At 45.9% G+C, this 25038-nt stretch overlaps 1 protein-coding gene across 1 annotated transcript in view; it reads left to right on the top strand.

Annotated features, from left to right (window-relative positions):
• The window catches only part of LOC143804485 (retinol dehydrogenase 7-like), a 35281-nt gene extending 11873 nt beyond the window's left edge, over positions 1–23408 (top strand). The window contains exons 2-4 of the mRNA XM_077282617.1: positions 3947–4099; positions 10757–10887; positions 22915–23408. Of these exons, the coding sequence (XP_077138732.1) occupies positions 3947–4099; positions 10757–10887; positions 22915–23277 (647 nt within the window). The 3' untranslated portion in view covers positions 23278–23408. The remainder of the gene's footprint in view (positions 1–3946; positions 4100–10756; positions 10888–22914) is intronic.
• Positions 23409–25038: the final 1630 nt, after the last annotated feature.

Genomic DNA, 25038 nt, shown 5'->3' with positions numbered 1-25038 from the left:
CAGGCTGTGAAGAGGCGTCTAGGATTTTAGGAAAGGCTCCACGGCTGCCTATAGTGTGTGTTGAGAGGATCAGGATTGCGGTCAGTAAAGCTCCCACATCCCCAGAGCTTGTCCTAAATTTCTGTTTACCTAGCAGGTCAGTTTTTGTGATCCTTGCCATCAGGATCATAACACTGGGTGAGTATTTCTCTGCAAGCGGACGGGCACACGCAAGTGGGAGGCGGGAGGTGACCCCCAAACTTTATTTTTAACAAAAAAAAAATGATTTTCATCTCTTCTCTCCTACGAGCACAGCAGGGGACAAGAGATGAATGCCGCCTTCAGCACCACACGCAGGGGACAGCTTAACTGTAGCGCTCTTTCTCCTGCGGCGGTACGTGCACACGGAGGAGAGTGCACACTATTCTCCGTGTGCAGGACGCTTTGCGGACCGAGCTGCCGGAGAAAAAGGGACATGTCTCCGTGTTTTGCACATGGACACACAGATAGTGAAAACACGCAGGCATGTGCATAGACTCATTAATTTGAATGGGTCTACGTGTGTCAGTGTCTCCGGTACGTGAGAAAACTGTCACTACACCTACTGGAGCCACTGACGTGTGAAACCGGCCTTAGGGCTGTCCCACACGTCCAGATAATTCCGGTACCGGAATAAATCGGTACCGGAGTTATCCGTGTCCGTGTGCCTGGGAACTCACGGGAGGCCATACGTGCGGCACACGTGTGCCGCCCGTATGGCGAGTGGGTACCACACGGAGCGTGTGGTACCCACTCTGCATGGTGCTGAAGCTGCTGAAGCTGCGATTCATATCCTCTCTGCAGTAGCGTTTGCTGCAGAGAAAATATGAAGAATAGTGTTAAAAATAAAGATTTAGGTGTCCGCCGCCCCCCCACCCCCTGTGCGCCCCCCCGCTGGTCAGAAAATACTTACCCGGGTCCCCCGTCGGCTGTCGCTCCTTCCTGGTCTGGCCGCGGCTTCTCCTGCATGCGGTCACGTGGGGCCGATCATTTACAGTCATGAATATGTGGCTCCACCTCCCATAGGGGCGGAGCCGACTATTCATGATTGTAAATGATCGGCCCCACGTGACCGCATACAGTAAGCCGCGGCCAGACCAGGAAGGAGCGAGGGAGCGGGTAAGTATTTTCTGACCAGCGGGGGGGCGCACAGGGGGTGGGGGGGCGGCGGACACATGGATCTTTATTTTTAACACTATTCTTCATATTTTCTCTATAGCAAACGCTGCTACAGGGAAGATATGAATACCGGCTTCAGCACCATGTGGGGGGGACAGCGCTTACTGTAGCGCTGTCTCCTGCACGCACACGGACCCCAGACGGAGAATGTCCGTGTGAGGTCCGTGTTTTACGCGGACCCATTGACTCTATTGGGTCCGTGTAATCCGTGCGCTCCCACGAACACTGACATGTCTCCGTGTTTGGCACACGGAGACACGGTCCGCAAAAAATCAATGACATCTGAACAGATGCATTGATTTTTATGGGTCTACGTGTGTCAGTGTCTCCGGTACGTGAGGAAACTGTCACCTCACGTACAGGAGCCACTGACGTGTGAAACCGGCCTTAGGCTGTGTTCCTGTGATGGCACACGGCACATTTCTGCTGCAGATCTCCAGCAGTGGAATTGAAACAGCCATAAATACTGCTGCAGATTTATTTGTTGATGTGGTGTGATTCTCCTTGCATTCTACCTTATGCATTACAAGGAATGCATGGTGTTGCAGTATTGGCATTCAGTTGACAAGGACACAGATTTTACAGGCGACAAGTTAAAAAAAATTGTTTCTCCTGTAAATTCAGTTATCCATTACACTGTTTTCAAATCTGCAAAGCTGGTAAATTTTTCCTGCATATATTCTCTCCAGCGAGTTCGTGGAATTTCCTAAATTCTCAGACAGCATTGCTAATGTAATATCCTTTTGGATTTTTATACTCCTCCTAAAAATGTACAATAAATCACAAAAATTCTGCTCCAAAATCCTTGTAAAAAATCTTCACATGAAAAAAAGATTTTATCCACATGTCTGTGATTTAAAAAGGCAACAAAAGGATACCTTCCATTTGCATTCATATGCTGGCAATTTTTTTTTTTTGCTGAACCATTCATTAGAATAAGTATGTGATCTTCAAATTGGATCAAAGTACAACACATAGGGTTAATTTTTGTTGCTCATTGGCCTGCTAGAAAAAAAAAACCTATGAAAAGACTCATGAAACCTATGAAAAGACTCATACAAGTACATACTGTACAAGATCTGTCCACTTAAAAAATGGATAGCACAAGTATGTTCAAAATAGATGTGTGAATAAACCCCCAAAATAACATTGCTGCACTCCTATCTTTTGACTTGTTACAAATTTGCATTTCCTGTTCTTGAAATTACAGTGCACAGCTTGCCCAGAGGTCTACAGACACAGCTAAACAAACGCACAGGTTTCATATGTTGTGGCTCGGATCAGTAAGAAAAAGCAAAAAAAGTGATTCACATAAATGTGTAACATGGCAATATTTACTGTGTGCATGGGCCTAATGGACACAAGAGTTTGTGATGCAAATCATATGAATTTCGATTATGCAGTTTACACAGTAAATCCTTGCAGAGTCTGCATGAAAAGAGTTCTTCCTCTTTCCTCTTATGATGACACTTGCCATACTTTCACAGCCAGATTCCATAGGGACATACAGTATATTAGAAGTAAAAAATTTTGTTTGTTGCAAAGCACCTTTTCCTGAACCATGTCCTGTTCCCTGCCTGTGCTAGTGAAAGCAAAACCAATAAGACATACGTACCAAACTCTAGACTGCGGGCAAAATATGGTTCGCATGGTGATTATATTTGACCCGTGACGTCGGCATCGGCAACACACTTCCTACACTTGGCATAGTCGGCAGATTTGAGTCTTTCACCAGGAAAATCGCATGCATGCGGGAAGACTCAAACTGCATGGACAATAGCGGCCATTATGTGGTCTAAAATGATGCCCAGTATGGACTTTAAAATGATGGTTAATGGTGCAGTTCAAGAAGCCATCGTGGGTGTAGAAAAAATGAAAGGCACAAAGAACCGTCCAGCCCTCCAGGGTTTCGCCTACTAAAGGGAGTGTCTTACCTGGAAGTGCCAGCCTGTAGTACGAGGTGCCCCTCCCCAGTAGGGCAAAGTGAAAAGAGAAGGCCCGCCCAGTGAAACATAATGAAAGAAAACGGACAGAGGCAACCAGGAAACAGGATGTGAGCCCAAGAAAATCCAAAACAGTGAAAGGTGGAGCGGCGCCAATAGTCTGTTGGAAGTTGGAGCAAGCAGTACTGCATGATGACTGAGTGGAAACTCATGATGGCAAGAGAAGGCCTCACATTTAACATTCAGCCCAATGAGGAGATAGGACGCGGTTGGTTGTGGCAACTAATGGAGTTGGTGGAGGGAGAGATAAGACTGGGTGGCCTGGCAGAGAAGGTCACTGGGACCCCTGACAGAGAACCAGAGGTAGATGAGCCGGAGGTTGAACCCCTTATGCTGGTCTGGTTCTTGACCCATTGAAGGGCCAAGCGACTGGAAGTCTTGCGTGCCCAGATGCCAGTGGGTTTCCCACCGACCCTTACAATGGCCTCTATCCCTGAGAAAGTGCCCCATATTACCAAGGCAAAGTGGATCATGGATCTGATCCGAGGCTAGAAAAGGAGAGAAGAATGGATGTGGGCCTAGTTGGATGGTCCTAAGGGTAAAGATCTGGCTAAACACATCATACTGGCATCATACGGCCTACAAGTGCGTAGACCCCCATAAACTAAGCCCACACACTCAGCCAGAACCCCCATCTTCATGTAGCTTGGGTGCAACATGAAGTTGGGGGTGAAAGACAAGTATCTATCCCACGGCTACTGCCCTATGCCACGTTGCACTACTTTGATTATTTTCTTTTCTTTCAGGGCTGTGGGGACTTGTGAACAATGCAGGTGTATTCGCATACGGAATGGTCGAATGGCAAACAATAGATAGATACCAGAACGTTCTTGATGTCAACCTTTTGGGAAGTATTAGGACAACCCTGGCTTTTGCTCCACTTATCAGGAAAAGCAAAGGTGAGATCTGTACTATAAGGTGACATAACAGATAGTGATTATCATTTCTTATTACACCTAACCCTTACCCAGATCTTGCTAACAGGGATGTTGTTGCAGCCAGAGGCCTTTAGTTGCTGAGCGTTTAGCTTCTCTGTGAATAGTCTACAAGTATAGAGTTGCATGTGTCTGTTTGTCCTGTGGGACATTCAAATACCCATAGTACGTCATAATCAATGAAATAACTAACGACTATCTTTGCAATGTATGTTATATTTCACCAACATAATTATTATTACACACGTGGACTTTTGTCTTTTGTCAGTTTCAAGTTATTTCAGTGACCATTGTGGGACTTTCTTTAAGGCCATGTTCACATGTTCAGTATTTGATCAATATTTTACCTCAATATTTGTAAGGCAAAATCAGGAGTGGGTGATAAATCCAGAAGTTGTGACGTGTTTCTATTATATTTTTCTTCTGATTGTTCCATTCCTGGTTTGTGACGTACAAATACTGATGGGAAATACTGACCAAATACTGATAGGCCATGCTAACAGAAATGTGCCAACAATTTTGTCCATCTGTATTATAAGCACAAAAATTTGCAGTTTGAACAAACCGATCAGTGAGCATTTTATTAGAACGGGACTAGTCTCAATGTGTCCTCTAAATCTTGAAGAAAAGTGGGAAAAATCTGCATTTCCACCAGTAAAATAATACATTTTTATTTTGGATACATTAAAAAAAGTATTCCCAGATGTGTGTTTTTTCTATATGGGAATACTTTTTAATATATCCAGAATAACAATTTATTATTTTATCAGTGAAAATGCCACTTTTTCTAACTTTAAGATCACTGATCTTCACCAGCTGGACCCATGGTATATTAATCCAAGCATCAATACTATTGAAACGTGGTAAGTTCATAATTTTTTCCTTTTGTGTCTTATAAATCATATAAGGTAGACACACGGTGAATCAAATGTGTTGGTTTTTTGAGCTTGGAACATGCTCCCATACCACCACAAGGGGGCGACCTTCATAAATTGTTTTTTTTTTTCAAAAGAAGCTAAATGGATTATATGAATGGAAGCAATGAGTAACCTTGGCTATAAAGGGCTATTTTTTTTTTTTTTTTTTAAATAATAATAATTAAAAAATAAAAACATGGAGTAGGAGATAACTTGCTGGTCACTGGGTATCTGACCACTGGAACTCTCGGTGTTCCTGAGCTCAGGGTTCTAGAATGTTTTGAATTATTATTTATTTATTATGCTTGCTTATACAGTGCCATCATATCTTGCAACGCTTTATGGACATCAATATCACTGTCCCCATTGGGACTCGCAATCCAGATTCCCTGCCTGTGTGCTCTTGATAGAGGCGTAGCTAGGGTTTCAGCTTGGGGTGGGCGAAAAATCTGAGTGGGTCCCTAGCCTGGTAATCTTGACTACAGCTACGTGGTGCACAATAATTGTGAGCATAGGGGTACAACAGATGATCGTGCTGTGATTGAAAATAATCAGATCACAGTACGGTTATAGACGGTGACTTACAGCTGACTTTTTATGGAGTCGTTCACTTTTCCCATCTTTTCCATCTGGCCCAGACCAACATTACAACTTCTCCAGCCAGGACTCATCTGCAGAGATTACAACAACAACACATCTGACTTCTCACATTTCCTGTACCGTCCCCATCTATGCTCAACCTGTGCAAACTACTCATTCTGCTGATGCCCCAATACTGAGCCGCTGCTGCCGTATGTGTCAGTATTACTGCACCTGCTGTGCGGTACAATAACCATGCTCCTCTTACCGTTCCACATATTACTGCCACCACTGTGCCCTACATAGTAATAATGCAATCTTTGTGCTCTCTAGATAGTAAAATTCCCCCCTAAAAATATTAATGCCCTGTGCTAGTGCCCTTCGCATTTGGTCCCTAAAAAGTAATAATACCCCATATGCAACTTTGATGGTCACAATACTGAGTGCCCCTACAACAATAATGCTTAAGTGCCCACTTAACATTTAATAATGTCCCCTGAGTCCCTACATGTACAGTAACAATGGCCCCAGTATCACAGATTCGAGCAGGCAGTCATGCGATTACTCTTTCGGCTTCTCTGAATTCTCTTCTATTGAGAGAAACCAAACCTTTCTAGTCGACACATGCACATAGCAAATATGGGGTCCATGACCGCCTGATAATACCAGTGATATTGGAGGCTCATGCAGAAGGCGCTCCCTGTCATGATTTGGCAGTCTGCAGTCATATGAAGTGACGGCAGACATTTATTCCAAGCTGTAATTAACTTTATAATAATAAATTGCCTATTATTTAATTATTAAAGCACCACTCCAGCAGAGTTTTTTTCTCACCACTAGAGGGGTGTTTTAAGTGCAAGTCCAGTTCTCTGGTCATATACTCATCCTCCGGCGTATTCAGCGTTTTTTAGCATCGCTCCAGTCATGCGGCTCAAACTTGTGAGCGTAGCTTCTGACTGGCCAGAAGTTAGAATCTACGTCACAAGTGCACAATGTAAGTCTATGAAAGAGAGAAAGTCTTTCAGACTTCCTGTTATACTGTATTAAGAAGCTGATGCATGTACCTCATGTTCTGTGAAGATGAAAGTTGAATTACCCCATATAATCTACTCTCACAAGTTTCTTCTGAGGCCAAACTATGCAACACTCAATACTGAGCAAAGGGTCTGAATACTTATGGCCATTTGATATTTCAGTTTTTCTTTTTTAATACATTTTCAAAAATGTCTACATTTCTGTTTTTCCAGTCAAGATGGGGTGCAGAGTGTACTTTAATGTGAAAAAAATTAACTTTTTTGAATTTACCAAATGGCAGCAATGAAACGAACAGTGAAAAATTTAAAGGGGTCTGAATACTTTCCGTTCCCACTGTAACATTTCTCAGCAACAAGACCGGGAATACGTCCCGGGGGGGTGACAGATTCCCTTTAAATGTGAGGAGACACTCATGGTTACTATATGGGTGTTTGCTACACTAATACTGGTAAAAGACCCAGCTGGTAAGTATCAAAAGCCCCTTACCTCCCCAGCTTCAACCCCCCAGACAGCAACTAGTACTTGTATAGTTATATACGTGCATATAATCTCCTAACAAAACAGTATAATAATCAGCCCCTAGTGCCATGTCCCCCTCCCTCACTTCAGCCTGCACAATACACCCATCCTCTCACATTCACTCTCCCGTGCCCTGTCCCACCCCACTTCAGGCCCCCCCAATACACCCATCCTCTCACATTCACCCCCCCAGTGACCATGATATGCCTTCATTTAATCAATCTAATAAATTCTATCCCCACTTACTGATGAAGTTTGCTGGCAGTGAGGCAGGAGAAGGAATTGTCTGAGAGAAATGGAAGGTGGGCATTAAGTCCCAGTGTGCCTGAGCCAATCTGAGCGTGTACAAAACTGCAACCCGGCAGAAGCTCCACAGGTCAGTAAAGCCTTCACTTTACACTGCAGGAGGGAGACTCTGCAACTGGCCACAGTTCTAGCTGGCGTGCAGAATCTCCGTCAGGCCAGGGAGCAGGCACTTTCCTGCTCTCCTCCTGTGCTATATTCTGCCTCATCAAAAACTTGGCAGTGACTCCTGGTGGGCCCCTTCATGTAATGGGGCCTGAGGCAATAGCCCTTCTGCCCTCCAGTAGCTATGCTACTGGCTCTTGGAGTGTGTGGGGAAACCCACGCCAACATGGGAAGCACATATAAATTCTTTCCAGATGTTGTCCTTAGTGGGATTTGAACACAGAACCCCAGCACTGCAAGGCTACAGTATTAACCACTGAGCAGTCATGCTGCCCAATGAAGTGAAGGTGTCCATGATGTTGTGGCACCCCAGGGTCCTGGTCGTCACAGTGGCATTGCTTTCCTCCTGAGGAGAGTGATGCTACGTTCAGAGGCAAGAAAGGATAACTGTAACCAGGTACCACAAACATGCAACACATTCACACTCCAGGCCACCAGGGGAAGCTTTTGATCCTATTTACTAGGTGACTCCCCATATATATATAACTGGTAGTCTGTAGGGAAAGTTAGAAAGTTCCAGACATCCGTCTGAGGAGGACAGGGGGGGGGGTTCACGGAGCTGTGCATGCCCCCAGAGCTGCAGCTCCCAGAAAGAGACACTTTGAATGAAAGAAGAATTGATTGCAGCGAGCATGCAGGAGAGGGAGCACAGGAGAGGATACCAGAAGGGGACCAGCCCCGAGCAAGCTGCCTCCTTCTGAGAAACACCGGTAGCCAGAACACCGAGGTTGTGAGGACCTCCACGCCTTACATCAGAGACTGGCAGGACAGCTAATTGCACATTACCTGTCCGCACCCACACCCAGGAGGCACGTTGACACCCCGCAGAGTCGGGTCATCTAAGAGACCATATAAACAGGTTCAAGTCACCAGTCATACGGGTTTTGTCCTATCCTATCCGGGGGACAGAGAGAGAGATAATGTAGCGCCCCACTGCCGAGGGGTACCCGGTACCGGGCCTGTGAGTCTCTGCTTTGGGGTTGTCACGGTGGCTAGACCCGGCCCGTGACCCTGCTGAGGGGCGTACAATGAAGGTGGAGGTATGGTGACGATGTTATGGTGCGGTGCAGGTCACAGTAAATAACGAGGACACCAGTTTGCAGTCTCTTTACCTCTTTACTGAAGGCTTCAAGGTGCTCAATCTGGAGCACTGTTAACAGGGCTGTCTGAGGCCGGCCGGTCCAAAGGCACACCCGGAGCTCCCTTTTCAGGTGGGAATCAGTGTCTACCTTCTAGCGCCTATGTGTTGTAGTCCTTCCCTGCTGAGCACCCCGGGATAGTCCTCACAACTGCTGTGTCTGTCTCTGATCTTCGTTCTCTCCGTCCCCCAGATACTATGGCTAGGACGCACCCGTATGACGGGGTAGGCCTGGAGTTCTTCCGGGACTCTAGAGTCGCCCCTCTCCCACAGCTGCCTCCGTTGTCTGCTTAGGTGTTTCAGTGAGACAGCCAACCTATAATTGGCTGTCCTGCCGTGGTTTGAATTATGCTTAAAGTCTCTTACTTTCTCGGCGTTCCGGCCACCGACTGTTTGCGCCTCAGAAGGATGTTGCCTCGATCTTACAGCACGGCTCCTTCTGGCCCTTTTGCCTCTCTGCTGTATTCCCGTTACTCACTGGTTTGCGCTGTTCTTAAGAATCTGCCAGGATCCCATCCCTGACAGGTCCTCTCTCTAGCTCTTCCCAGTAACTTCTCTCCGTCTTCCTGTCCAACCCCCCAGTTTTACCAGAGTGTGAGGAGTGGCCTACTAGATAGAACCACTCCCCCTGGTGGCCGGAGTGTGAAGTGTGGTGTGAGTGTTACCTGATCAGGTGAACTCCTTTAGTGCAGTCAGACGTAATATCACTCCCCTTAGTGGCAGAGCGACATTACTGCAACGACCAGGACTCTGGGGCGCTGCAATAACATCTGTGAGGACCTTATGTGAAGCTTTGCAGTAAGGGACCACACCACTACAGCGCAAAGGAAGGCTTCTATTCTCCACCTGGATAAGGGGACTCTGGACTTGCCTCTGAACTGGCCGGACTCTACCTGCCCCGTGATCTGGTGCCCTGGACTGTGTCTGCTGAAACCAACAGTAAACAAGGTAAAGAGACTGCAATCCTGTGTCCTCGTTCTTCTCTGCACCTCTCACCATACCACCATCTTTATACTGGGAAGCCCTGGGGACATACTTCACCTGTGGGAAGGTATACCATCTAGCTGCGTCGGTCACCCTGACCGAATACCACAGGTGGCGTCACGAACATAAACTTTATCCCTTAAAAGACCTTTCCCTTTTACATGGTCACCCAGGGCCACGTACCGGGTCGCAGCCACTCTGACATCCCCCTGTGAAACAGCAGGACCCGGTACCGAGTAACCCCTACCCCATGGTGCGACTCATTCTTGGTCTCCACTCCATTGTCTATGGGACTAACGAGTAGAGCACTTTTCACTCTTTTCACAATTGCCTCTTTCTGCCTGGCTTCATGTAGATTACGTGTCCTACATCATTCACATAGTGTCCACTATTGCACTCCTGCACAGGCACACTCCTGTCTGCCCTGCTGAAGGCTGAGCAAAGCACAGTAGTTCGCATGTGTGAGCTTTACTTCCAGATCCTCAGTGCTCTTTGACCTTTCCCGGCGCATGCGCATTACAGCACTTTGCTCAGCCCTCGCCAGGGCAGATAGAAGTGTGCCTGCACAGGAGCACGATCAAGGACACTGTGTGGATGGCATAGGACGCGTCATTTACATGGAGCAGGGAAGGAGGACTGCAATTGTGGGAAGAGAGGAGACACTGGATCTAGACCATTGACATCTTGAAAAAGGCTCACACACAGGGCCGAAACGTCTCACAGAAATGGGCTATTAAAATAGCTTCTTTGATTTTTCTATATATAATGAGGGAGCGTTCGAACTGACTCATGCATAATGAATAAAGACCAAAGTTTCACACCTTTCTGACAGCCATTTCAGAAGAATTTGGTGCAGGTGCCCAGTTGAATTTGAACCATTTTTCCACCCTAAAACAATGATTGTGTCGAAGCCTCCGTGGTCCTATAATGCTTTATTATCATTTCTTTGCATTGATTTTTATTTATTTTTAATAATTGCAGGTCGCATGGTGTTTTTATCGAGCACAGGTGCATACCTAAGTATGCTCTCTAGCAGTTATTCAATGAGCAAAGCTGGGCTGGAGAAATTCTGTGATTGTCTCCGACTAGAAATGAAGCAATTTGGGGTACAGGTGAGACTCTTGTATTTTTACTTTTTTATTATTTAGCAGCAGAGGTGAATAAAAAGCAACATACATCCTAAGATATGTATAGGATACTGCCTGATGTATGTTTTGCCAGGCCCACAGGAATCCAGTCCCATAGAGCCCAATTCCTTAAGGCATTTTTATGTCAGTCCCAGCCAAAGTGGCAGAGACTCCCCTCAGCAGCCTCCACGTGCTGGATGCAAACTCCCCTCAGCACCCTTCCCCTACTAGCCTCCCCTCACAGGATGCAGACACCCCCTCACTAGCCTCCCCCTGTGGGACACAGAACCCCCTCAGTCCCCTCACTAGCCTCACCCTGTGAGACACAGACCCCCGTTCCTTCACTAGCCTCACCCTGTGGGACACAGAACCCCCTCAGTCCCCTCACTAGCCTCACCCTGTGGGACACAGAACCCCCTCAGTCCCCTCACTAGCCTCACCCTGTGGGACACAGACCTCAAAAGTCCCCTCACTAGCCTCACCCTGTGGGACACAGACCCCCATCAGTCCCCTCACTGTCCTCACCCTGTGGAACACAGACTCCCCTAGTCCCATCACTAGTCTCCCCTCAGCAGCCACTCACTGCCAGACACAGTCTCCGCTCACAGGATGCAGTTTCCTCACACACTGCCCAGCACCTGCTGACAACACAGATGGTACTCTGCTCCAGAATGAGGAAGGGCCATGATGCACCCGGGCCGGCTCCAGCTTAAAGGTACAGCATCCATTTCTGCATGCCGGGTGCATTGACAATACTGTACGTGTATCTTTAAATCACTACAGTGTTGTTATGCATCTGGCTTGTGATGGCTTTGAATTGTTGTCCCTGGGGCCTGGTGAACAGAAGCAAAGAGAGAAGGGCCTGCTGTGGGCCAGGCTCCCAGTTTGTGGCAGCTCACCTGGCTCCATACAGTAGTAAGGACAGTATTGCCCTGATGGCGGCCCTGTTAGTGTTCAGAATGGTCCGGTAGCCAGGTCAGAACCAAAAGATCAGTGCAGGGACAGAATCATAAGGCAGGAGAGTAGTCAAAAAATGAGCCTACATCAAAATCAGGAATGTCTATTGGGAAGCAAAGCCAGATACTAAGATGTTCTCTGAAGTAAGGGTACTGTCACACAGTGCAATTTGGATCGCTACGACGGCACGATCCGTGACGTCGCAGCGTCGTATGATTATCGCTCCAGCGTCGTAGACTACGGTCACACGTTGCAATCACGGCGCTGGAGCGATGCCGAAGTCCCCGGGTAACCAGGGTAAACATCGGGTTACTAAGCGCAGGGCCGCGCTTAGTAACCCGATGTTTACCCTGGTTACCAGCGTAAACGTAAAAAAACCAAACAGTACATACTTACATTCCGGTGTCTGTCCCCCGGCGTTCTGCTTCTCTCCACTGTGTAAGCACCATAGCCGGAAAGCAGAGCGGTGACGTCAGACGTCACTGCTGTGCTCGCTTTCCGGCCGGCAGGCGCTCACAGTGCAGAGAAGCTGAGACGCCGGAGGACAGACACCGGAATGTAAGTATGTACTGTTTGTTTTTTTACGTTTACGCTGGTAACCAGGGTAAACATCGGGTTACTAAGCGCGGCCCTGCGCTTAGTTACCCGATGTTTACCCTGGTTACAAGCGAACACATCGCTGGATCGCTGTCACACACAACGATCCAGCGATGTCAGCGGGTGATCAAGCGACGAAAGAAAGTTCCAAACGATCTGCTACGACGTACGATTCTCAGCAGGGTCCCTGATCGCTGCTGCGTGTCAGACACTGCGATATCGTAACGATATCGCTAGAACGTCACGAATCGTACCGTCGTAGCGATCAAAATTGCACTGTGTGACAGTACCCTTAGTCAAATAATAACCAGCAGTGGACAGCAGGCTTTTAGGAGCTTAATTAGTTTGCTGCCCCACCCAAACCAAACAGGGAGAAGCAAACACTAACAAAAGATAACTCTTGATCTCCCAGCACAGATGGAACTACAAATTCAAGAGGACACAGAACTAGTGTTGTAGCTTCATGTCACCTGCAACGAGTGTGGCACCACCTGGCAACACAGGGACAATAAGGGCAGGCACTGATACAGATGTCACAGAATTCCTTTATAATAAATATGTCAGTGAACAGGTGTGTTCTCATCACTCTCCTGTGTGAAGCGGCTGCTTGCTGCACACAGGATCACACATAACCGGGTGGCCGATGTTGACATGACAGCGACATGAGAATGTGTCCACAGTGTGTGCGTGTTCTCATCTCTCTCTCATATTCACATCAGCCACCCGATGCTCTGTGATCTTTTGTGCAGGATAATCACATCGACCTGTAGCAGAATAAAGTTAACATGTCAAATGTTGTAAAGATTAAAGAATCTGGTCATGTGCTCCTCCACCAGCAGCCATTGCATGGACAGAAGCGCTGGTGAGTGTGAGAAGAAAGCTGCACTAACAAGAGCTAGTGATCGACCTCTTTACCCATCTCATCCATGGGCAGACATACCACCGATGCAGCTGTATCGGGGCCCAGAGATGGAGGAGCGCCCTTGCAGGTTGCCTAATACTGAGGGAAATCTGGTCTGTTTCAGAGCTCCAGGCTCCAGGGGGACCCAGGCCCAGGTTGTCCTCATCCTACGTGGCAAGCAAGGAGCAATCACTGCAGCTACACTGCCATTTTCTCCTGTAGGCTGCAGAGCTGCAGCTCCCTCTACATCCTGCCTGTTGCTTTCTCCCTGACACAGATACGTGTGGCTTGATGATGTTGATAAGCAGCGCACGCCTGTGTCAGAGAAGGTTGCCCGTGACGACAATGCAGCAGGGAACGGATGGAGAGGTAAGTGGTGTTTTTTTTAACTAATTTTCTAGGGAGAGGACACTGAAGTGTGTTGGAGAGAACAATGATGCGGTTTGGGGAGAGGACACTGAGGTGTGGTGGTTGAGAACAATGATGGGGGTGATTGAGAGGACACTGATGTGTGGTGGGGGTGATGGAGAGGACACTGATGTTGGTGGGGAAGAGGACAATGATGTGGTGATGAAGAGGACACTGTTGTGGTGGGGAGAACAATGATGGGGTGGTGGAGATGACAATGATGGGGTGGCAGAGTGTTATGATCCTGGTGGTTAGGAACACTAGAAATGACCGGATAGGTAAACCAGAAATATCGGACAAGCTCTGGGAATATGGGAACTTTACTGACCGCAACCCTGATCCTATCAACACACACTATAGGTAGCCGTGGAGCGTTCCTGACTCTGCCTAGACGCCTCTTCACAGCCTGAGAGCTAGCTACCCCTAGAGAGAAACAAAGCCTCACTTGCCTCAGAGAAATATCCCCAAAGTTTAGACAGCCCCCCACAAATAATAACGGTGAGTTAAGGGGAAAACACAAACATAGAAATGAAAACAGGTTTTAGCAAATGAGGCCCGCTAATAACTAAATAGTCAGAAGATAGCAAGGGAACTGTGCGGTCAGTATAAAATACTACAAAATTATCCACGCAGAGAATACAAAAAGACCCCCACACCGACTCACGATGTGAGGGGCGCAACTCTGAACCCCAGAGCTTCCAGCTAGCAAGGACATAGCATATAAGCAAGCTGGACTGAACTGATCATATACTGAAAAACATCTTCCAAAAGCAATGAGCAAAAAATGAACAAGCATGAACTTAGCTTCTCCAGGAGGAGACAGGTCACAGAGAAGTCCCAGAGAGATCTGAACCAATACTGAATACAACGACAGCTGGCAACAAGTAAAGATCCAGGTGGAGTTAAATAGGCAGCCAGCATAGCAGAAAACGAGGCAGCTGGAGCCCAGCTAAAGACCAGCCGTATCACTCAAAGCCACCAGAGGGAGCCCACGAACAGAACACAACAAAGTACCACTCATGACCACAGGAGGGAGCCCGAGAACGGAATTCACAACAGCAGAGATGACAATGAGTGGAGTGGGGGAAAGGACACTGAGGTGTGGTGGGGGTGATGGCGAGGACACTGATGTTGGTGGGGAAGAGGACAATGATGGGTTGGGGGAGAGAACAATGAGAGGGGTGGGAATTGAGATTGGAGTAAGGTGGACTTATATACTGGGAGACGGAGGTTATATACAGTATGGATGTAAAATTATTAGGTGGTGGAGGAGGATTACAGAATCTTGATTCCAGCTCACCCAGTTGCTCTATGTTCATCCACCTGGGGCTCAGACATCGGCCTCGCCCTGGCCTCACATCAAGGATAAAAGAAAAAATATGAGTCCGGCTCAACAGGACTGGATTTTCCTTTTCTTTTTATTTTTCAAAAGAAAATATGGTGCATACAAAAGAAAAATTTATATGGTCGACATGACCCAATCGACGCGTTTCGACTGCACTAGCCAGTCTTACTCATGACTCATGAAAAATAAAAAGAAAAGGAAAATCCAGTCCTGTTGAGCCGGATTCCAATTTTTTCTATTATCCTTGGTGGAGGAGGATGCTAAGCCCCTGATAGCGTCCTCCACCATCTCAAATTCATTATGACACTATCAGGACTTAAAATTTATTGGGAAGTGAAGGGTGCATAGTATAATTTATAATGAATTGAAAGATGGGAGAAGACGCTGTCAGGGACTTGTAATGAATTGGGAGCTGGCGGAGGATGTCCAGTACCTGGTAATGTCTTCTCCCACCTCCAAATTCATTATGATTCTATGAAGCACAGGGACTAAGGCTACGCACACACATTCAGGATTTGCAAGAGAAAATTCTGCTGCATATCCTAATGTGTTGGCAGAAAGAAAGTTGGGTAAAATACATTTATTTTTAGCCACATTTTTTTACATGCTTTTGTTACGTATTTTCCCCACTTATTAATATGGATAAAATACGCTGTAAGAATTGACATTATGCAGATTTAAATCTGCTGGCAAATCTGCAAGGAATAAAATAAGCAATGTGTGCATGATACTTCAGAGACCGAATAGTTTATATTATTGGGGGGCACAGTGCGGCTTATCACTTTATTTTTTGATTGGTGGGTAGCTAATATTATGTTAATGATGGGATACATATACATGTATTCAGGGGTGCAGTGCGGGGGAGACACATGTATGTATACAATATGTGTGACCTTGTTATTTTTAGGCTTAGGCCGGCGTCACACTAGGACGTATGAGAGGCGCCAAAACAACGCATTGCACACGGACCAATGATTCTCTATGGGGCAGCTCCTTTCTGCCGTATATTTCACAGCTGTATTTTACGGGCGTAGAAAATCGCAGCATGCTGTGTTTGTCAGCGTATTGCGCAAAAAAAACGCCAATGAAAGTCTATGGGGCGAGAAAAATACGGATTACACACGGACCATCAGTGTGACTTGCGAGAAATATGCACTGGTGTTCTATAGAAAAGCCGGCAATTCAGTGCGGTGTACAGTAAAATCACACTGACAGGATAGGATAGAATAGAATAGAGAAAATAAATGTATACACATAGTATAGGTATATATATATATATATATATATATATATATATATATATATATGTCAGTGAGACACATATATATATATATATATATATATATATATATATATATATATATATATATATATATATATATATTTATGCAGCGCCCCAGAGTCCTGGTCGTTGCAGTAATGTCATTCCTCCACCAGGGGGAGTGATATTACGTCTGAAGGTAATAAAGGAGATCTTCCTACCAGGTATCACAAACCATACACACACTTCACACTCCAGACCACCAGGGGGAGCCTTGCTCCTATCTACTAGGGCATTCCTCACAGAAGGGTAAAACTGGTGGGCTGGATAGAAAGTTAGAGAGAAGCTGGCTGGGCTTTGCCCAGGCAACACCTGTCAGGCAGACAGGGGGAAAGGAGGAACATCGGAGCTGCAGACAGAGGGCCCCTGGCAGAGGTGGGATCTTGTCGGAGGCCGAGCTAGAACAGAAAGCTACGGAGCTGCGCCTGCCCCACGTGCGGCAGCATCCTAAGAAAGGACACGAAGAGAACTGTGTTGTAGAGGGTGAGAAACGAAGTCATAGCACAAGGAGAAAACACCAGGAGGAGTTCTGCCCTGAAATAGGCTGCCTCCTTCTGAGGCACGTAGGCGGTGGCCAGAACACCGAGGGAGTAATAGACTCTACGCTTTACTTCAGAGACCAGCAGGACAGTCAATTCCAAGTTGGCTGCCCGACCTTAATACCTAAGAAGACACAGTGGCAACTTGTGGGGATCGGGGCGTCTCTAGGGTCCCTATAAACAAGCCTCAGGCCATCAGCCATACGGGTTTGTCCTATCCACACCATTTGGGGGACAGAGAGGAAGAAATAACATCTAGAACATCTACAAGAGTTGTGAGGACCTTACCGGGAAGCTCAGCAGGGAGGTACTACAACACACAGGCGCTAGTAGGCTACTGATTTCCACCTGGATAAGAGGACTCTGGATTTGCCTTCGGACCGGCTGGACTCTGCCTACCCTGTGGTCTGTACCCTGGACTGTGGATGCTGAAGCCTCCAGTAAAAGGTAAAGAGACTGCAACCTTGTGTCCTCATTATTCTCCGCGCCTTACATCATCCACCATCACCATCTACACTTCTGGGAAGCCCTTGGGATACACTTCACCTGTGGGAAGGTATACCATTTAGCTGCCATCACATCACCCCAGTGGACCCCTAAGCAGCATCGGTCACCCTGACTGAGTACCACAGGTGGCGTCACGAACTACCCCTTTAAAGACCTTTCCCAAAACCATAAAAACTACTTCTTTTATTGGAGGCCCCTCAAAGGGCCACGGACCGGGTCGGGCCACCGTGACATCCCCGCAGAGCACTGAAGGACCCGGTGCCGAGTACCCCATTGCCCTTATACGTGGGGGAGATCCATTTATATTTCATACAGCGCTATATAGCATAAAAGCCGGTAATTCAATTGCCGGCTTTTGCTGTCTCCTTATCAAACCCGACAGGATAAGACATGGTTTACATACAGTAAACCATTTCATATCCCTTTTTCTGCATATTCCTCACTAGTAATGTTAGTAGAGTGTGTGTGTGCAAAATGTGGGGGCTCTAGCTGTTAGAATAAAGGGTTAAATCACGGAAAAAACTGGCGTGGGCTCCCGCGCAATTTTGTCCACCAAATAGAGAAAGCCAGTGACTGAGGGCAGATATTAATAGCCTAGAGAGGGACCATGGTTATTGCCCCCCCCCCCTGGCTAAAAACATCTGCCCCCAGCCACCCCAGAAAAGGCACATCTGGAAGATGTGCCTATTCTGGCACGTGGCTTCTCTCTTCCCACTCCCGAGTAGCGGTGGGATATGGGGTAATAAAGGGTTAATGTCACCTTGCTAATGTAAGGTGACATTAAGCCTGGTTAATAATGGAGAGGCGTCAATAAGACACCTATCCATTATTAATCCTATATTAATAAAGGGTGGCTTATTTCTGCCTTAGTATTTTGTTACAAACATATTCTGAGTGTTTGCATGTGTGTTTGAGCCTCTAATGGACTATCTCCATTCTGGTGATCTATGACTTCATACATTGATTCATGCATGTTTATATTTTGTATATATGACAATTATCAGGGGGGTATTTATATATGATTTGATTCTCAGGGAGATTGATCAGTTGGCTTACTACAGTTATTTGAACATTTCATTATTATATCACATAGCCTGTTAGACACCCAATATTTTTTTTTCCAGCCATGGACATTTGACATCATTCTCCCTGGAAATCCTTTCATTGCCTCTTTTATACCAGATTTATCATGTATTCACAATATTGACTGCCTTTATAATAATTTTTGAAGATTTTTGTAATTTTGCACATTTCCTATTTTACTTGCCTTTCATTGTCTTGCATGTCGCTCCGTCATGATTTTAATTGTTTTTAATTGTATTTTTTCTCTGTCTTGGCATTGTTGCTGTAATAAAGCCTCTTTCTATTTATTATTGCCTTGTGTGTACTATATTTTGCGCTCTTTTTCTTTACTATTTATAACTCTGGTTGCGCATTGAGTAGCACCTGGCTGTATGGTGTATTTGTACTTTATTAAGTGGTGCCCACCTTCTTTCCATTTCAATGTCATTGCTGGATTGCTGTGAGTGCTGCCCAGTGGTCGACGCTTATAGCAAGTGATCATTTCTGTTACATACAGGCGATCTGATCATCGCCTGGGTGTAGTAGAGGCAATTGGACAACTGCAGGTTCTAGTCTCCCATGGAGACTATTGAAGCATGCAAAAAGTAAAAAAAAATGTCTTTAAAAATATAAAAAAATAAAAAATATATGAAAGTTCAAATCACCCCCCTTTCACTTCATTCAAAATAAAATAATTTAAAAAAATCAAATATACACATATTTGGTATTGCTGCATTCAGAATTGCCTGATCTATCAATATAAAAAAAAGAATTACCGTAACCTGATCGCTAAACAGCATAATCAGGCAAAAAAGAAAAAACGCCAGAATTCCATTTTTTTGGTCGCCTCAACATTGCATTAAAATGCAATAACGGCCGATCAAAAGATCGTATCTCCAGATCACGAAAAATGGTGACGCTTCAGGTCGCGGAAAAGGGCACAATTTTTTAACAAACTTTGGAATTTGTTTTTACCACTTAGATAAAAAAGAGCCTAGACATATTTGGTGTCTATGAACTCATAATGACCTGGAGAATCATAATGGCAGGTCAATTTTAGCATTTAGTAAACATGGTAAAAAAAACAACAAACAACTGTGGCATTGCATTTTTTTTGCAATTTCACCGCACTTGGAATTTTTTTCCCCATTTTCCAGTACACGATATGTTAAAACCAATGCTGTCATTCAAAAGTAGAACTCAGCCCACAAAAAACAAGCCCTCACTTGGCCATTTTGACCCCCCCAAAAAAAGTTATGCTCTGGGAAGCAGGGGAGCAAAAACGAAAATGCAAAAGCAAGAATACCTCTGGTCATTAAGGGGTTAATTATGTAGAACACCATCCCTGATTACGCACCATCCTCTCTAGTTATATATGGTGCCGTCCCTTATTATATAGCTTCTCCTGCTGTCATGTACAATGCTGTCCCTTACATAGTGCATTCTTGTTATTTTTTAAATCACAGCACCCTCTTTTATTACATAGTTCCCTCTCTTGTTAGATATAAAATGACTGCTGATGGAGAAGCTGGTGACCAGAAGACCAGTCTATCAGCTCCTCCATTAGAAAAGAAGATTTACCATGCTCCGTCAGCCGTCATTGCAGTTTATATCTAACAAGAGATGACGGAATGTAAAAAAGAACAAGGCACTAAAAATAATCTGATATGTAAGGGACGGAGCTGTACATAACAAGAGAGGGCACTATCTAATAAGGGACAGCAATATACATAGTAAAGGAGACTATGTAAGATATATACAGTATGTGTGTGTATATCTATATATCTATAGCTTTGTTGCCATAAAAGGAGGGGGGCCTAGACAAATGTCTTGCACAGGGGCCCCAAGCTGTCAGTGTCCGCCCCTGATCTCATCCATCAGTGAGATCGTTCTAATGACCCATTGGGAGAATAAGTAACAATTTTTTTATATTTTTCAGCTCCTCTCAGTTGATTTGCGGCAATAGACTACAGTAAAGTTGGATGTGCAAGGAAACAAAAAGCCTGTAAATGCAAAACTGTGCAAAATCTGTAATGAAACCCAATTGCAAAAGACACACCAAAAAAAGAGCATGGACCATACCTCCAAAACCTCATACATTGAGCTAATGCCGCTGGGCAAAAAAGTTACTGAACATGAGGCTCTTAGTTTAATATTACTGAATATGAGGTTCTTAGTTTAACATTCTGATCAGACTGTATGAAGCCCACTGCCACGTCACGGGAAACCTTTCAATGGGTCCCTATCACCTTAAAGGAGCAGCGTCGTGTGCTAACCTCCCGTCGCAGCAACAATGCACCAGCAGGGCAGATGGCCTGGTGCCTCACAGCACCCAGGCTGCAAGCCTGAGTCCTCATGACTCCAAATCGTACTGCCCCACTAGCACAAAACCACAGCAACAATGGCCACCACACAGCACCCACACCAAATAAAAGTAGCATTGAAACTCACCTTCCTCAAGCTCCCAGATAATAGAAAAATGGGCTAGACCCCTTTCTTTACAATCTTCTGCTAATTTAAAATCATCTGTGCCAATTGGGAGGAGTGCACATCCGAAAAAAGGGACAGATCATGCAATATCACCGCTCCTTTAAGGCGATAGAGACCCACTGAGAGGTTCACCGTGATGTGGCAGTGGGCTTCTTACTATTACTCTGGGCTTTTTGCTATTATCTGTGAGCTTGAGGAAGGTGAGTTTCAATGCTACTTTCATTTGGTGTGGGTGCTGTGTGGCGGCCATTGTTGCTGTGGTTTTGTGCTGGTGGGGCGGTGTGGTCTGGAGTCAAGAGGACTCAGGCTCGCAGCATGGGCGCTGTGAGGCACCAGGCCATCTGCCCTGCTGGTGCATTGTTGCTGCGATGGGAGGTTAGCACACGACGCTGCTCCTTTAAGGCGATAGGGACCTACTGAGAGGTTCGCCATGACATGGCAGTGGGCTTCATACAATGTGATCAGAATGTTAAACTAAGAACCTCATGTTCAGTTATACATGTATTTTTACCTAGCGTAATTAGATCAATATATAACTTTTGGATGTGCAGTTCATTCTCTTTTCTAGCCCAATTGCAAAAAAATATTCTTAGCCCAATATACATGCAGTTAAGTAAAAATGTTTCCAAAGGTGGTCAACCCCTTTAAGTGTATTGGAAAATGTCCTCAATGGGCTTAAAAATCAGAAAATTATATATTTTTGTGTTATGTAATAGCTACAGTCTGCAGCAACTAACTCAACAGCCAGATGAAAAAGTGACATTCATACCACAGTCATGTGGAAATTGTATCAATCAGATTGTACAAAATTGAAAACAATTGCTGAAGTAGCTTTTGTGAGTTAGAGGACTTAGGGCCCATTTTTGTAGGAAGCTGTAATAGAACCTCCATAGAATTGCCTAATGCTGCTACTCAGATTCCATATGAATCCAGTGAAAAAAACTGAGGCTTTCTCTATCAGACTGCACAGAGATTGTACAGGTCAGGGGTAAGGGTACTGTCACACAGTACCATTTTGATCACTACGACGGCACGATCCGTGACGTCGCAGCGATCGTATGAATATCGCTCCAGCGTCGTAGACTGCGGTCACACGTTGCAATCACGGCGCTGGAGCGATGCCGAAGTCCCCGGTAACCAGGGTAAACATCGGGTAACTAAGCGCAGGGCCGCGCTTAGTAACCCGATGTTTACCGTGGTTACCAGCGTAAACGTAAAAAAAACAAACAGTACATACTTACATTCCGGTGTCTGTCCCCGGCGTTCTCCTTCTCTCCACTGTGTAAGCGCCATAGCCGGAAAGCAGAGCGGTGACGTCAGACGTCACCGCTGTGCTCGCTTTCCGGCTGGCAGACGCTCACACAGTGGAGAGAAGCTGAGACGCTGGAGGACAGACACCGGAATGTGAGTATGTACTGTTTGTTTTTTTACGTTTACGCTGGTAACCACGGTAAACATCGGGTTACTAAGCGCGGCCCTGCGCTTAGTTACCCGATGTTTACCCTGGTTACCAGCGAACGCATCGCTGGATCGCTGTCACACACAACGATCCAGCGATGTCAGCGGGTGATCAAGCGACGAAAGAAAGTTCCACACGATCTGCTACGACGTACGATTCTCAGCAGGATCCCTGATCGCTGCTGCGTGTCAGACACTGCGATATCGTAACGATATCGCTAGAACGTCACGAATCGTATCGTCGTAGCGATCAAAATGGTACTGTGTGACAGTACCCTAAGGAAGGCCTGTATAGGAGCCCTAGTACCGTGGTGCCACATTTACTATTGAATCGATAAAAGCACAAAAGTGACCTCAAGCCTTAGAAACTGAACACTCCCAAAAACTGGAGCTATTATAATTCTATAACTGTTCTCTTCTCTTGCAGGTATGTATTATCGAGCCTGGAAATTATATTCCAGCCACAAAAATTCAACCATATGTGGATGCAGAAAAAATCTGGGACTCTCTGTCTGTAGAGGTAAAGGAGGCCTACAGCAAAAAATCCGTTGAACGTGCGATAAATTATATAAAGAAGGACTATAAGCACGGCAGCAGAAAGAGCTATGAAGTTGTGGACACCATTGTAGACGCTCTCACATCGCCTTCACCAAAAGCTCGTTATCTGATCACCACTTTTATACAAAAAGTTTTTCTTTACCTATATCTATGGCTTCCAACTTTGCTTTTTGATAAAATTATACATCTGATAAATAATGCAATGGGGGGGGGGGTTTTGAAGTCTGATTAGGAATAGTAAACCCCTCTGTAGGTGGCCTAAAGATAAATTGTAGAGAAATACATATAATTTTATCGATATTACACATCTTTGCTGCCGAAGCACAGTCAGTGTGGTCACGAATTAAAAATACTATTTCTCTCTTTTGTGTTGGGGCTGATTGCTGTTTCGAGGGAATACATGACTGATCAGAAATAGGCCTTCTTTTGAACAATGTTTGGAATTCGGCAATTGTTCAGATTGCTGCTGGATCACCGAACTGGCAAGAAACGTTGTCCCAGTCTGGTTCTGTGTGCCCGCTATTTTCAGCTAAATGTGAGTGTTTGGACGCATATTCAGTTGAAATGTATTGCGGGACAGAAAGCCATTGGCTTCCTGCGCCGCATTATTTAACAGACGCCAGCCTATCAGAGACCGGTAGCTGATGTCTTTGCGCACGTCGTCGGTGCATGGCACAGGAAGAGGACACCACTGAACAGACAGGTAAAAAGATTTTTTTTTAATTATTTTACGAAAGAAAAACAGAAATATGGGGAATGGACATATGGAGTCCAGGATGCGAGAGACATATGGGGCCCAGGATGGGAACATAATTACTGTATGAGGGCCAGAATGAGGCACATACATTATTGGTTTATGGTGGCAAGTGGGGGACATAGTTACTGTAGGGGCCATTTAGGGCACATTATTACTGCTGTAATATATTTTACTTTTGAGGATGCTGTTTTCAATGGGTGGAAAAAGGGAGGTCCTGTTACTGTGCAGGGTTGCACTATGTCACTTTTTTCTTTATCTGGTGAAGTGTAGAACCTGAACAGTAAAGTTTGGCGTCCGTACCGAACTCCTACTGTTCGGGCACGGACACTGAACACGGACTTCACCAGGAAGTCATGTCGGGTGTTTGTTATGCATATGACAGCACGGCAAACGCTTTTGATCTTCGGTAAAATCATCACCGCCAGTCAGACAGCCGCGGTTCCCACTGACTTGCTAAAGCAGACAGCTGGGGGCTGGTATTCTTGGGCTGGTAAGGGGCCATGGATATTGGCCCCAGCTTAAAAATAGCAGCCCACAGCCACCCAGAAAAGGTGCATCTAATAGATGCTAACAGTGTGCATCTAATAGTGTGTAGTGTTGAGCATTCCGATACTGCAAGTATCGGGTATCGGCCGATACTTGCTGTATCGGAATTTCCGATACCGAGATCCGATACTTTTGTGGTATCGGGTATCGGGTATCGCAACAACATTAATGTAATAATGTGTAAAAAAGAGAATTAAAATAAAAAATATCGCTATACTCACCTCTCCGACGCAGCCTGGACTTCAGCGAGGGAACCGGCAGCGTTGTTTGTTTAAATTTTGCGCTTTTACTTGGTTACGTGAAGTCCCGGCTTGTGATTGGTCAGGGCGGCCATGTTGCCGGGACGCGGACCAATCACAGCAAGCCGTGACGAAATTACGTCACGGCTTGCTGTGATTGGTCCGCGTCCCGGCAACATGGCCGCCATTAACCAATCACAAGCCGTGACGTCACGGGAGGCTGGACATGCGCGTATTTTGAAAAGCGCGCGTGTCCAGCCTCCAGTGACGTCCCGGCAACATGGCCGCCATTAACCAATCACAAGCCGTGACGTCACGGGAGGCTGGACATGCGCGTATTTTGAAAAGCGCGCGTGTCCAGCCTCCAGTGACGTCCCGGCAACATGGCCGCCATTAACCAATCACAAGCCGTGACGTCACGGGAGGCTGGACATGCGCGTATTTTGAAAAG

This window comes from Ranitomeya variabilis, chromosome 2 (assembly GCF_051348905.1).
Source record: "Ranitomeya variabilis isolate aRanVar5 chromosome 2, aRanVar5.hap1, whole genome shotgun sequence".
Taxonomy (NCBI): Eukaryota; Metazoa; Chordata; class Amphibia; order Anura; family Dendrobatidae; genus Ranitomeya; species Ranitomeya variabilis.
The sequence above is the reverse complement of the archived record's forward strand: the minus strand, read 5'-3'. Positions and strand labels throughout refer to the sequence as shown.